Source organism: Salvelinus namaycush, chromosome 31 (assembly GCF_016432855.1).
Source record: "Salvelinus namaycush isolate Seneca chromosome 31, SaNama_1.0, whole genome shotgun sequence".
Lineage (NCBI taxonomy): Eukaryota > Metazoa > Chordata > Actinopteri > Salmoniformes > Salmonidae > Salvelinus > Salvelinus namaycush.
Genome location: NC_052337.1, coordinates 237,657 through 252,319, shown reverse-complemented (window position 1 = coordinate 252,319; position 14,663 = coordinate 237,657). Strand labels below are relative to the sequence as shown.

General features: G+C 43.8%; 1 protein-coding gene across 1 annotated transcript; it reads left to right on the top strand.

The window, feature by feature from the left end:
* The first annotated feature begins 3,647 nt into the window (after positions 1 to 3,647).
* Positions 3,648 to 5,063, top strand: LOC120026132 (proline-rich extensin-like protein EPR1). Its single transcript, XM_038970952.1, has one exon. It carries the CDS (start codon positions 3,648 to 3,650, stop codon positions 5,061 to 5,063), a length of 1,416 nt encoding a protein of 471 aa, XP_038826880.1.
* Positions 5,064 to 14,663: the final 9,600 nt, after the last annotated feature.

Genomic DNA, 14,663 nt, shown 5'->3' with positions numbered 1-14,663 from the left:
TTTCTGTAGGTTGGGGGCTTTCATCAAGGTTAGTGTTTCTGTAGGTTGGGGGCTTTCATCAAGGTTAGTGTTTCTGTAGGTTGCGGGCTTTCATCAAGGTTAGTGTTTCTGTAGGTTGGGGGCTTTCATCAAGGTGTTTCTGTAGGTTGGGGGCTTTCATCAAGGTTAGTGTTTCTGTAGGTTGGGGGCTTTCATCAAGGTTAGTGTTTCTGTAGGTTGGGGGCTTTCATCAAGGTTAGTGTTTCTGTAGGTTGGGGGCTTTCATCAAGGTTAGTGTTTCTGTAGGTTGGGGGCTTTCATCAAGGTTAGTGTTTCTGTAGGTTGGGGGGCTTTCATCAAGGTTAGTGTTTCTGCAGGTTGGGGGCTTTCATCAAGGTTAGTGTTTCTGTAGGTTGGGGGCTTTCATCAAGGTTAGTGTTTCTGTAGGTTAGGGGCTTTCATCAAGGTTAGTGTTTCTGTAGGTTGGGGGGCTTTCATCAAGGTTAGTGTTTCTGTAGGTTGGGGGCTTTCATCAAGGTTAGTGTTTCTGTAGGTTGGGGGCTTTCATCAAGGTGTTTCTGTAGGTTGGGGCTTTCATCAAGGTGTTTCTGTAGGTTGGGGGCTTTCGTCAAGGTTAGTGTTTCTGTAGGTTGGGGGCTTTCATCAAGGTTAGTGTTTCTGTAGGTTGGGGGCTTTCATCAAGGTTAGTGTTTCTGTAGGTTGGGAGCTTTCATCAAGGTTAGTGTTTCTGTAGGTTGGGGGCTTTCATCAAGGTTAGTGTTTCTGTAGGTTGGGGGCTTTCATCAAGGTTAGTGTTTCTGTAGGTTGGGGGGCTTTCATCAAGGTTAGTGTTTCTGTAGGTTGGGGGGCTTTCATCAAGGTTAGTGTTTCTGTAGGTTGGGGGCTTTCATCAAGGTCAGTGTTTCTGTAGGTTGGGGGCTTTCATCAAGGTTAGTGTTTCTGTAGGTTGGGGGCTTTCATCAAGGTTAGTGTTTCTGTAGGTTGGGGGCTTTCATCAAGGTGTTTCTGTAGGTTGGGGGCTTTCATCAAGGTTAGTGTTTCTGTAGGTTGGGGGCTTTCATCAAGGTTAGTGTTTCTGTAGGTTGGGGGCTTTCATCAAGGTTAGTGTTTCTGTAGGTTGGGGGCTTTCATCAAGGTCAGTGTTTCTTTAGGTTGGGGGGCTTTCATCAAGGTCAGTGTTTCTTTATGTAACGTTGTCTCCAGGCTATTGAACACACAGCACATATAGGCCTGTGATATCAACCAACCAGAGTTGGCCTTAGTGGAAGTGACCATACAATTCTATAGGAGTTACCAGAGTCAAGCATTTAAAACCCTGCCCATTTCTACAATGTATCTTCTGAAAATGTGATTTTAACCCTAAATATTGAAGGCCAAGTTCTGAAAATGTGATTTTAACCCTAACTAATGAAGGCCAAGTTCTGAAAATGTGATTTTAACCCTAACTAATGATGGCCAAGTTCCCGAAAATGTGATTTTAACCCTAACTAATGATGGCCAAGTTCCGAAAATGTGATTTTAACCCTAACTAATGAAGGCCAAGTTCTGAAAATGTGATTTTAACCCTAACTAATGAAGGCCAAGTTCTGAAAATGTGATTTTAACCCTAACTAATGAAGGCCAAGTTCTGAAAATGTGATTTTAACCCTAACTAATGAAGGCCAAGTTCTGAAAATGTGATTTTAACCCTAACTAATGAAGGCCAAGTTCCGAAAATGTGATTTTAACCCTAACTAATGAAGGCCAAGTTCTGAAAATGTGATTTTAACGCTAAATATTGAAGGCCAAGTTCTGAAAATGTGATTTTAACCCTAACTAATGAAGGCCAAGTTCTGAAAATGTGATTTTAACCCTAACTAATGAAGGCCAAGTTCTGAAAATGTGATTTTAACCCTAACTAATGATGGCCAAGTTCCGAAAATGTGATTTTAACCCTAACTAATGATGGCCAAGTTCTGAAAATGTGATTTTAACCCTAACTAATGAAGGCCAAGTTCTGAAAATGTGATTTTAACCCTAACTAATGAAGGCCAAGTTCTGAAAATGTGATTTTAACCCTAACTAATGAAGGCCAAGTTCCGAAAATGTGATTTTAACCCTAACTAATGAAGGCCAAGTTTGATGTGTTGGTCTGTCAGACCTTCCACATATTTGGGCGGAAGTGTCTGGGAACGAGATGAGGTGTAATGTGACTAGCAGGACTTCACTTCCAATCCTTTCGACCCGACATGTCTCCCTTTTCTGTTTAATAGTCGGTTATGTCACATGTGACATAGGTGATGATGTCACAGTTATGCCACAAGCATGACATACGGTTATAGATGCTTTGTAACACATTTACGTAGTGCCTATGAAGGCATTATGAAGGCATTAAAGAAGCCTTTATAAGCGAAATGAAATTTAAAGCAGGACTGAATCGGGTCATGAAATACTATTTATTTTACACTTTCTTCTTTCCAGTCTCTCAGAAGCTCTTCGGGAAATCAGTGGGTCTTCTGCTCCCCCTACAGGCACTGAAGAGTTACTGCAGGGAGAGAAGAAGGTTTTAACAAAGCCTGTGAAGACATAGCTCAGTAGTAGAGTTTTAGTATTGCATGACGTTTTGTTTTGCTATGGCTTCTATTTCATGGGGATGAACATGGGGATGAAAAGTGGGAGAGGTAGTGGAATAGTAGTGGTTCTGGAACAGGAGGAAGAGAGGTAGTGGTTCTGGAACAGGAGGAAGAGAGGTAGTGGTTCTGGAACAGAGGTAGTGGTTCTGGAACAGAGGTAGTGGTTCTGAAACAGAAGGAACAGAGGTAGTGGTTCTGAAACAGGAGGAACAGAGGTAATGGTTCTGGAACAGGAGGAACAGAGGTAGTGGTTCTGAAACAGAAGGAACAGAGGTAATGGTTCTGGAACAGGAGGAACAGAGGTAGTGGTTCTGGAACAGGAGGAAGAGAGGTAGTGGTTCTGGAACAGGAGGAACAGAGGTAATGGTTCTGGAACAGGAGGAACAGAGGTAGTGGTTCTGGAACAGGAGGAAGAGAGGTAGTGGTTCTGGAACAGGAGGAACAGAGGTAGTGGTTCTGAAACAGGAGGAACAGAGGTAATGGTTCTGGAACAGGAGGAACAGAGGTAATGGTTCTGGAACAGGAGGAACAGAGGTAGTGGTTCTGGAACAGGAGGAACAGAGGTAGTGGTTCTGAAACAGGAGGAACAGAGGTAGTGGTTCTGAAACAGAAGGAACAGAGGTAGTGGTTCTGGAACAGGAGGAACAGGGGTAGTGGTTCTGGAACAGGAGGAACAGAGGTAATGGTTCTGGAACAGGAGGAACAGAGGTAGTGGTTCTGGAACAGAGGTAATGGTTCTGGAACAGGAGGAACAGGGGTAGTGGTTCTGGAACAGGAGGAACAGAGGTAGTGGTTCTGGAACAGGAGGAACAGAGGTAGTGGTTCTGGAACAGAGGTAGTGGTTCTGGAATAGGAGGAACAGGGTTAATGGTTCCACTGTACACAATACTATAACTGACAGCACCAGTAGAACAACCAGACTGTTAACAAGGGAAGGATGAACATGTATCTGCTACCTGTACATATGACAATCCAGCTGTACACAAAGGCAGTGCACAACCATAGTAACAACAAACTATTAAGACCCATGTATACATGTCACACAACTCACGGTGGGTATCCACACCATCCCACCAGTCCAGAGGGTACCCACACCATCCCACCAGTCCAGAGGGTACCCACACCATCCCACCAGTCCAGAGGGTACCCACACCATCCCACCAGTCCAGAGGGTACCCACACCATCCCACCAGTCCAGAGGGTACCCACACCACCCCACCAGTCCAGAGGGTACCCACACCATCCCACCAGTCCAGAGGGTACCCACACCATCCCACCAGTCCAGAGGGTACCCACACCACCCCACCAGTCCAGAGGGTACCCACACCATCCCACCAGTCCAGAGGGTACCCACACCATCCCACCAGTCCAGAGGGTACCCACACCATCCCACCAGTCCAGAGGGTACCCACACCATCCCACCAGTCCAGAGGGTACCCACACCACCCCACCAGTCCAGAGGGTACCCACACCATCCCACCAGTCCAGAGGGTATCCACACCATCCCACCAGTCCAGAGGGTACCCACACCATCCCACCAGTCCAGAGGGTACCCACACCATCCCACCAGTCCAGAGGGTACCCACACCATCCCACCAGTCCAGAGGGTACCCACACCACCCCACCAGTCCAGAGGGTACCCACACCATCCCACCAGTCCAGAGGGTACCCACACCATCCCACCAGTCCAGAGGGTACCCACACCACCCCACCAGTCCAGAGGGTACCCACACCATCCCACCAGTCCAGAGGGTACCCACACCATCCCACCAGTCCAGAGGGTACCCACACCACCCCACCAGTCCAGAGGGTACCCACACCATTCCACCAGTCCAGAGGGTACCCACACCATCCCACCAGTCCAGAGGGTACCCACACCCTCCCACCAGTCCAGAGGGTACCCACACCATTCCACCAGTCCAGAGGGTACCCACACCCTCCCACCAGTCCAGAGGGTACCCACACCCTCCCACCAGTCCAGAGGGTACCCACACCCTCCCACCAGTCCAGAGGGTACCCACACTCTCCCACCAGTCCAGAGGGTACCCACACCATCCCACCAGTCCAGAGGGTACCCACACCCTCCCACCAGTCCAGAGGGTACCCACACCATCCCACCAGTCCAGAGGGTACCCACGCCATCCCACCAGTCCAGAGGGTACCCACACCATCTCACCAGTCCAGAGGGTACCCACACTCTCCCACCAGTCCAGAGGGTACCCACACCATCCCACCAGTCCAGAGGGTACCCACACCACCCCACCAGTCCAGAGGGTACCCACACTCTCCCACCAGTCCAGAGGGTACCCACACTCTCCCACCAGTCCAGAGGGTACCCACACCATCTCACCAGTCCAGAGGGTACCCACACTCTCCCACCAGTCCAGAGGGTACCCACACCATCCCACCAGTCCAGAGGGTACCCACACCCTCCCACCAGTCCTGAGATAAGAGTGCAGTTGTTGATTGCCAGAGGTAGATGTTGCTGTCTGCCACTGCCTGAGGGAGACTGACAGTATTGTGTGACCTGTATAGTCAAGAGGATGGGCAGATATCCACCCCCTTAATAACCTCCATAGCAACCTATCAAGGCACAGATCACACAGGTCACCTAATTTGAGAGACAGGTTTATGGTACCCCCCTCGACTCTCAGGCTCCGGTCGTGGGGGGATGCGGAGTGGAGTGAAAACCCTACAGGACTGGTAACTCTCCAGGAACAGGGTTGGACAGCCCTGCCCTAGACTCTCAGGCTCCGGTCGTTGAGGGATGGGGAGTGGAATGTGCAGTTTAGGGTTGTGAGGTGCTGATACTGTAAGTCACCAGCAGGGAATTCGTAAGTGCAGCCTGTAAAATAACTTGTGCCTCTTAGAGATGTCAGTGTGACTCTTCAATTAGTCACACATTTGAAAGGCCTATGCACAATTCTCTACATATGTGTCTCTGTTACAGACATGAAGTATGTTAAGAATTCAGAGGCATGATGGGAAATTATATATCTTCTCCTGTCCTAAAACATATCCTATTGTCTTATCCAGCCCCCAGTCCTAGTGAATCCCCAAATCCTGACTAACTTTATTCTGTAATCTATAGGTTGCATTATCAAAGCACATCTCTCGCCTATGCATGTCAAAATACAGCGATAACAATTCCCCCCGCTTCTCTGCGCTGTCTCGTACTTGCTGCCCTTATGAGGCTTCGGTAGAGAATGTGTGATCAACAAACGCTGTGAGAGTGGATATGAATATTTTTTAACAACAGAGTTGGTACCCGTTAAGATACATTGATATTTAAACTATTTCCACTATCCACCCCCCCACCCCGTTATTCATGAGCTGATCTGACATCTGAATAATCAGCAACTAGATTTCACCAAATATAGGAGATATTCTGTCATTTGTTGAAGGAGGATATCTAGCAAGTTTAACAACTTTTGCCACTTGACTGCCGTTACTAAGTTTGTATGATTCCACAATGCTATACTTGGAGTGCCCATTGTGCATCCTGAAAAGATTTGTCCTGACAATACCTCTTCCTCCTCAGGTAACTGAAAAGATTTGTCCTGACAACACCTCTTCCTCCTCAGGGGACTGAAAAGAGTTGTCCTGACAACACCTCTTCCTCCTCAGGTGACTGAGAAGATTTGTCCTGACAACACCTCTTCCTCCTCAGGTAACTGAAAAGAGTTGTCCTGACAACACCTCTTCCTCCTCAGGTAACTGAAAAGAGTTGTCCTGACAACACCTCTTCCTCCTCAGGTAACTGAAAAGATTTGTCCTGACAACACCTCTTCCTCCTCAGGTGACTGAGAAGATTTGTCCTGACAACACCTCTTCCTCCTCAGGTAACTGAAAAGAGTTGTCCTGACAACACCTCTTCCTCCTCAGGTAACTGAAAAGAGTTGTCCTGAAAACACCTCTTCCTCCTCAGGTGACTGAGAAGATTTGTCCTGAAAACACTTCTTCCTCCTCAGGTGGCTGAGAAGATTTGTCCTGACAACACCTCTTCCTCCTCAGGTAACTGAAAAGAGTTGTCCTGAAAACACCTCTTCCTCCTCAGGTGACTGAGAAGATTTGTCCTGAAAACACCTCTTCCTCCTCAGGTGGCTGAGAAGATTTGTCATGGGCCCTCAGATCCTCAAAAAGTTGCACCATTGAGAGCATCTTGACTGCTTGGTACGTCAACTGATTGGCATCCGACCGCAGGGAGCTATAGAGGGTACATCACTGGGGCTGAGCTCATCCAGGACCTCTATACCAGGCAGGGGTCAGAGGAAGGCCCCAAAAAATGGTCAAATACACCAGCAACCCAAGCCATGGACTGTTCTCTCTGCTACCACATGGCACGCAGTACCGATGCACCAAGTCTGGAACCAACAGGACTCTGAACTGCTTCTACCTCCAAGCCATAAGACTGCTGAACAAGACTGCTAATTAGCAAATCCAATGGCTAAACGGACTACCTGCATTGACCATTTTTTGCACTGACTCTATGCACACACACTGTACTTTACCCACACATACTGACACCAACACCACACACACACACACACACACACACACACACACACACACACACACACACACACACACACACACACACACACACACACACACACACACACACACACACACACACACACGCTTTTCTTTTTGAAAGAAAAGCACATTTTTTGTCCATTAAAATAACATCAAATTGATCAAATTATACAGTGCAAACATTGTTAATGTTGTAAATGACTATTGTAGCTGGAAACGGCAGATTTTTTATGGAATATCTACATAGGCCCGTTATCAGCAACCATCAGTCCTGTGTTCCAATGCCACGTTTTGTTAGCTAATCCAAGTTTATCATTTTAAAAGGCTAATTGATCATTAGAAAACACTTTTGCAATTATGTTAGCACGGCTGAAAACTGTTGTTCTGATTAAAGAAGCAATAAAACTGGCCTTTTTTTAGACTAGTTGAGTATCTGGAGCATCAGCATTTGTGGGTTCGATTGCAGACTCAAAATGGCGAGAAACAAAGACCTTTCTTCTGAAACTCGTCAGTCTATTCTTGTTCTGAGAAATGAAGGCTATTCCATGCGAGAATAGCCAACACACAGGAGTGATGGTTGCTGATCATGGGCCTCTTTACGCCTTTGTAGATATTCCATAGAAAAATCAGCCGTTTCCAGCTACAATTATTTTAAATGGACAAAAAATGTTGCCTTTCTTTCAAAAACAAGGACATTTCTAAGTGACACCAAACTTTTGAACGATAGTGTATGTATACAGTACATAACTACTTAAATTACCCCGTACCCATGCCCATCGACTCGGTATAGGTACTCTCTGTATATAGCCATGTTACTTTATACTTCCTGCATGTTATTTTCTACTTCCTGTATATAGCCATGTTATTTTCTACTCTCTGTATAGAGCCATGTTATTTTCTACTCTCTGTATATAGCCATGTTATGTTCTACTTCCTGTATATAGCCATGTCATTTTCTACTTCCTGTATATAGCCATGTTATTTTCTAATTCCTGTATATAGCCATGTTATTTTCTACTCTCTGTATATAGCCATGTTATGTTCTACTTCCTGTATATAGCCATGTAATTTTCTACTTCCTGTATATAGCCATGTTATTTTCTACTTCCTGTATATAGCCATGTTATTTTCTACTTCCTGTATATAGCCATGTTATTTTCTACTCTCTGTATATAGCCATGTTATTTTCTACTTCCTGTATATAGCCATGCTATTTTCTACTTCCTGTATATAGCCATGTTATTTTCTACTTCCTGTATATAGCCATGTTATTTAATACTTCCTGTATATAGCCATGTTATTTTCTACTTCCTGTATATAGCCATGTTATTTTCTACTTCCTGTATATAGCCATGTTATTTTCTACTTCCTGTATATAGCCATGTTATTTTCTACTCTCTGTATATAGCCATGTTATTTTCTACTTCCTGTATATAGCCATGTTATGTTCTACTTCCTGTATATAGCCATGTTATTTTCTACTTCCTGTATATAGCCATGTTATTTTCTAATTCCTGTATATAGCCATGTTATTTTCTACTCCCTGTATATAGCCATGTTATGTTCTACTTCCTGTATATAGCCATGTTATTTTCTACTCTCTGTATAGAGCCATGTTATTTTCTACTCTCTGTATATAGCCATGTTATGTTCTACTTCCTGTATATAGCCATGTCATTTTCTACTTCCTGTATATAGCCATGTTATTTTCTAATTCCTGTATATAGCCATGTTATTTTCTACTCTCTGTATATAGCCATGTTATGTTCTACTTCCTGTATATAGCCATGTAATTTTCTACTTCCTGTATATAGCCATGTTATTTTCTACTTCCTGTATATAGCCATGTTATTTTCTACTTCCTGTATATAGCCATGTTATTTTCTACTTCCTGTATATAGCCATGTTATTTTCTACTTCCTGTATATAGCCATGTTATGTTCTACTTCCTGTATATAGCCATGTTATTTTCTACTTCCTGTATATAGCCATGTTATTTTCTACTTCCTGTATATAGCCATGTTATTTTCTACTCCCTGTATATAGCCATGTTATGTTCTACTTCCTGTATATAGCCATGTTATTTTCTACTCCCTGTATATAGCCATGTTATTTTCTACTCTCTGTATATAGCCATGTTATTTTCTACTTCCTGTATATAGCCATGTTATGTTCTACTTCCTGTATATAGCCATGTTATGTTCTACTTCCTGTATATAGCCATGTTATTTTCTACTTCCTGTATATAGCCATGTTATTTTCTACTCCCTGTATATAGCCATGTTATGTTCTACTTCCTGTATATAGCCATGTTATTTTCTACTTCCTGTATATAGCCATGTTATTTTCTACTCCCTGTATATAGCCATGTTATTTTCTACTCTCTGTATATAGCCATGTTATTTTCTACTTCCTGTATATAGCCATGTTAGTTTCTACTTCCTGTATATAGCCATGTTATTTTCTACTCTCTGTATATAGCCATGTTATTTTCTACTCTCTGTATATAGCCATGTTATTTTCTACTTCCTGTATATAGCCATGTTATTTTCTACTTCCTGTATATAGCCATGTCAATGAATGAACACAAACCGAAGACAGATTCCTGCTAGTTTATTATTTTACTACACTGAACAAAAATATAAATGCAACACGCAACAATTTCAAAGATTTACAGTTAATGTAAGGAAATATGTCAATTTAAATAAATAAATTAGGCCCTAATCTATGGATTACACATGACTGGAATACAGATATGCATCTGTTGGCCACAGATACCTTTAAAAAAAAGTAGGGGCGTGGATCAGAAAACCAGTCAGTATCTGGTGTGACCAACATTTGCCTCAAGCAGCGTGACACATCTCCTTCACATAGAGTTGATCAGGCTGTTGATTGTGGCCTGTGGAATGTTGTCCCACTTCTCTTCAACGGCTGTGCGAAGTTGCTGGATATTGGCGGGAACTGGAACACGATGTCGTACATGTCGATCCAGAGCATCTCAAACATACTCAATGAGTGACATGTCTGGTGAGTATGCAGGCCATGGAAGAACTGGGACATTTTCAGTTTCCAAGAATTGTGTACAGATCCCTGTGACATGGCGCTGTGCATTATCATGCTGAAACATGATGGCGGCAGATTAATGTATTTGTATTTGTTAAGGATCCCCATTAGCTGCTGCCTGGGGTCCAGCAACATTAAGACAATTATTTATGGCACGGCAATGGGCCTCAGGATCACATCACGGTCTCTCTGTGGGTGACATGTCTGGTGAGTATACAGGCTGGTGAGTATGCAAATTGCCATCGATAAAATGCAATTGTGTTGTCCAGAGCTTATTCCTGCCCATACCATAACCCCACCGACACCATGGGGAACTCTGTTCACAACGTTGACATCAGCAAACCGCTCATACATACTGTCTGCCATCTGTCCGGTACAGTTGAAACCGGGATTAATCTATGAAGAGGACACTTCTCCAGCGTGTGGGTTCTCCAGCCAGTGGACACCGAAGGTGAGCATTTTCCCACTGAAGTCGGTTACGACGCCGAACGGCACTTAGGTCAAAAACCTGGCAAGGACGACGAGCACGCAGATGAGTTTCCCTGGGACGGTTTCTGACCGTTTGTGCAGAAAATCTTAGGTTGTGCAAAGCCACTGTTTCATCAGCTGTCCAGGTGGCTGGTCTCAGACAAACCCGCACATGAAGAAGCCGGATGTGGAGGTCCTGGGCTGGTTTCTGTGTTGTGGTTTTGTACGTGTTGTTTCAGGATGACTTCCTGAAATTCCCCCAAGCAGCTGATTGGTCAGCCCCCATTGCTAATTGGAGTGCTGACCACGCCCCCTCGTCAGGATACAGCTGGTTCACATTAAAGACTCCTTCTCCAGCTATATAAGCCAGTGTTCTGTTTCTCAGAAGAGAGCTGAGGGTGATATCCTGGGTTGGTTTTTGCTGAGAGACAGGTTTTTGTTAAGTACTGTGTAGCCGCTGCTTTTAAGGTATGTGTGTCCCCATAGGAGGCAGTGTTTGAGTATTGAAATTGTTTACTTATGTTTGTATTCTGTTTTTGTTCCCAGGGGGTAAGGGGAAGTTACCTTGGGAGTGCTTAGGCGAGAGGCCTGTGGGCATACATAACCCGTAGAATATACTCTGTCTATGCACACTAGGTATGACCTGGGCGGACCACCCCCTGTATTTTGGTTAGTGCACCAGGTGGTGCTAAACTAGGTAAGTAGTGGGTAAGCAGGTAAGGTAGGAGAGGGGGATTTGATATTTACTTTCTTTGCTTTGGTTCCTTCCAGCTCCTTTCCCCCAAAATGACCGTGTGACGGAATAAATTCCCTGTAAACGGTACCATTCTCTGCCTTTGTCATCCTTACTCGCACCTACAGTCCCATACCTCTTTACCTCCACCTACAGTTCCATACCTCTTTCACTCCACGGGGAGTTGAGTTGTAGCAGGCTGTTGCGTTCCCTCTTCCTAGAGGCGTACGTAACAGCTGGCGTGATTACATGTGTTGTGAGGCCGGTTGGACATACAGTACTGCCAAATTCTCTAAAACAACCTTGGAGGTGGCTTATGGTAGAGAAATTAACATTAAATTATCTGGAATCAGCTGTTGGACATTCCTGCAGTCAGCATGCCAATTGCACGCTCCCTCAAACTTGAGACATCTGTTGCATTGTGTTGTGAGAAAAATGCATATTTTAGAGTGGACTTTTATTGTCCCAAGGTGCACCTGTGTAATGATTATGCTGTTTAATCAGCTTCTTGATACGCCACACCTGTCATGTGGATGGATTATCTTGGCAAAGGAGAGATGCTCACTAACAGGGATGTAAACAAATTTGTGCACATGGAACATTTCTACAAAATCTCTTATTTCATCTCATGAAACATGGGAGCAACACTTTACATGTTTGTTTCAGTGTCGCTTGGTAGAATCTTCTTGTCAGGTTCTTGTAATAGTTTTATCATGTCTATCTGGCTAGCCAAATAGGATATTTGGACAGCGTTAGCTAGCGGATAAACAACCCATCAAATGTTCATGCCTGCCGACAGCAAAATGAAGAAGCCCAGTGAAACTTCAGCTTTTATCGTACTTTTGGCGGTTTGTCCAGTCGGAAGACGGCAAACAAATGCATCTAAACGATAGTAAACGTTCAATAAATGTACAAGTAAACAGTACAAGTAAGCTAGCTAGCTGCAAACAGTTGGTTCCGTAGCAAACAGGAAGAGACTATAAGGACACAGACTCGCAAAAACCCTAAAACTGACCCTGACCTAATTTAAAAAAAATATATTCTGAAATTAAATATTGTCCCCAGCAGCAAATGTTGGCCATCCAGAAATCTACCAATGCGTTTTAATGTCAGAGTGGCTATAAGACCCTCTGCAGCCTTTACCCGGTGGTGATGTTTGGTATTATCTGATGATCCATCATTGGACATATATGGAAGATACTCCTCTAGACCTATACTGTTCAATCAAATAGTGTTTACATCAACTCCTTGTTCTGTATAGTAATGTAGCATTTTGAACATCTTGGCCCATGTTCTGTTATAATCTCCACCTGGGCACAGCCAGAAGAGGACTGGCCACACCTCAAAGCCTGGCTCCTCTCTAGGTTTCTTCCTTGGTTCTGGCCTTTCTAGGGAGTTTTTCCTAGCTACCATGCATCTACACCTGCATTGCTTGCTGTTTTGGGGGTTTTAGGCTGGGTTTCTGTACAGCACTTTGTAACATCAGCTGATATAAGAAGGGCTTTATAAATACATTTGATTGATTGATAGCGTAGAGCAATGACAATACATTTGATTGATTGATAGCGTAGAGCAATGACAATACATTTGATTGATTGATAGCGTAGAGCAATGACAATACATTTGATTGATTGATAGCGTAGAGCAATGACAATACATTTGATTGATTGATAGCGTAGAGCAATGACAATACATTTGATTGATTGATAGCGTAGAGCAATGCCAATACATTTGATTGATTGATAGCGTAGAGCAATGCCAATACATTTGATTGATTGATAGCGTAGAGCAATGACAATACATTTGATTGATTGATAGCGTAGAGCAATGACAATACATTTGATTGATTGATAGCGTAGAGCAATGACAATACATTTGATTGATTGATAGCGTAGAGCAATGACAATACATTTGATTGATTGATAGCGTAGAGCAATGACAATACATTTGTGACAACAATCTGAATACTATTGTTTGTCTCCACAATGACAAATATCTCCATAATATACCTCACATTTTCTAACATGGTGAGAAACTTGGATCACTGGTCTTAGGAGACTTTCGCTCCCACAAATATTTGGATTGTCATTGGCTACTGAAAAATCTGAGAACAATTCTCTGCGGGTCTAGAGAGGTTTCTCTGTTCGGTCTGGCTCGGTCTCTCTAATCAATATAGGCTGTGATGTCCCCCCTCAGCAGGATGAACAATGCAGGGCGAGGGGCTCCCTGATGTCTCTTCGCTAGGCTGAACCCAGCAACGGTCAGGCCTTTTGACGTGGCTGCTCAGAACAATGGTTGTTTGGGCTGCCCTAGCTCGTATGAAGGTCTGTGAGGGAGGGGGGGGGGGGGGGGGGCTATGATGATGATGATATTTAGTGTGATCCACAGTTTCAGGCTAATGATGCAATTAGACGGCATTTTCGATCACAACAAACATGGTTCGATTTTGTTTACAACAGAATAACTATCAACCCCTATCACACTTTGCTTTTCCACTTGTTTCTAGTAAGACTTAAATCGTTCAAAGGTGAATGAAGCGCAGACAGTCCAGACTGACCCGACATCATCTTCCACGTAGTGGGTCAGGTTTATTGAAGCGACAAGGGCTTGTAGATCAGGGCTCTTTCTTCTATATTCTTAGAGGGACACAATTAATCCTCAATACACACAACAACAAAAAAACACTTCGCAAACCACATTTTCAAGAGCATATTAATCAATATTCAATAAAAAAAAAATTAGAGACAGCTATTAAGTAAGATGATAACCCCAGAGAGAGAGAGAGAGAGAGAGAGATGTGGCGAGCAAATATTGAATGTGAAGTGATGTAATGATCGTTGCTAAGTGGAGCGTTTAGAATGCTTAGAATTCTAATGATAGAATGTTTAGAATGCATCTCATTAGTCAGAGCTATAGAGTTCCCTTCAGGGACCTCGCTAACAGTGGCTCTGAATATGATACTCTTATCTGTAGGGTCCTATTCACTAGGCCCCAAACGGAAGAAAACTGACTAAAAAAGAAAGGGGACTACATGATTTTGTCAAATTAGAGACACACGTTTATGTTTTTATTTCCATTGCGAATAGTTTTGGGACGGACGGCGTGCACTAATGAATGTGTTACCCAGGTGGCAATGCAGGCAGGCCTCACAAACTAGGGTGGTTTAGAAAAACTAAAACACCACTATAAAACTGCAACCACTACTGTCTCCTCTCGTAGTATCTCTTTCACCACTACTTGGCGAGCGGGTT

Excerpts from the sequence above, each read along its gene's own strand:
- LOC120026132 (XM_038970952.1), top strand. The coding sequence starts at position 3,648 with ATGTCACACAACTCACGGTGGGTATCCACACCATCCCACCAGTCCAGA.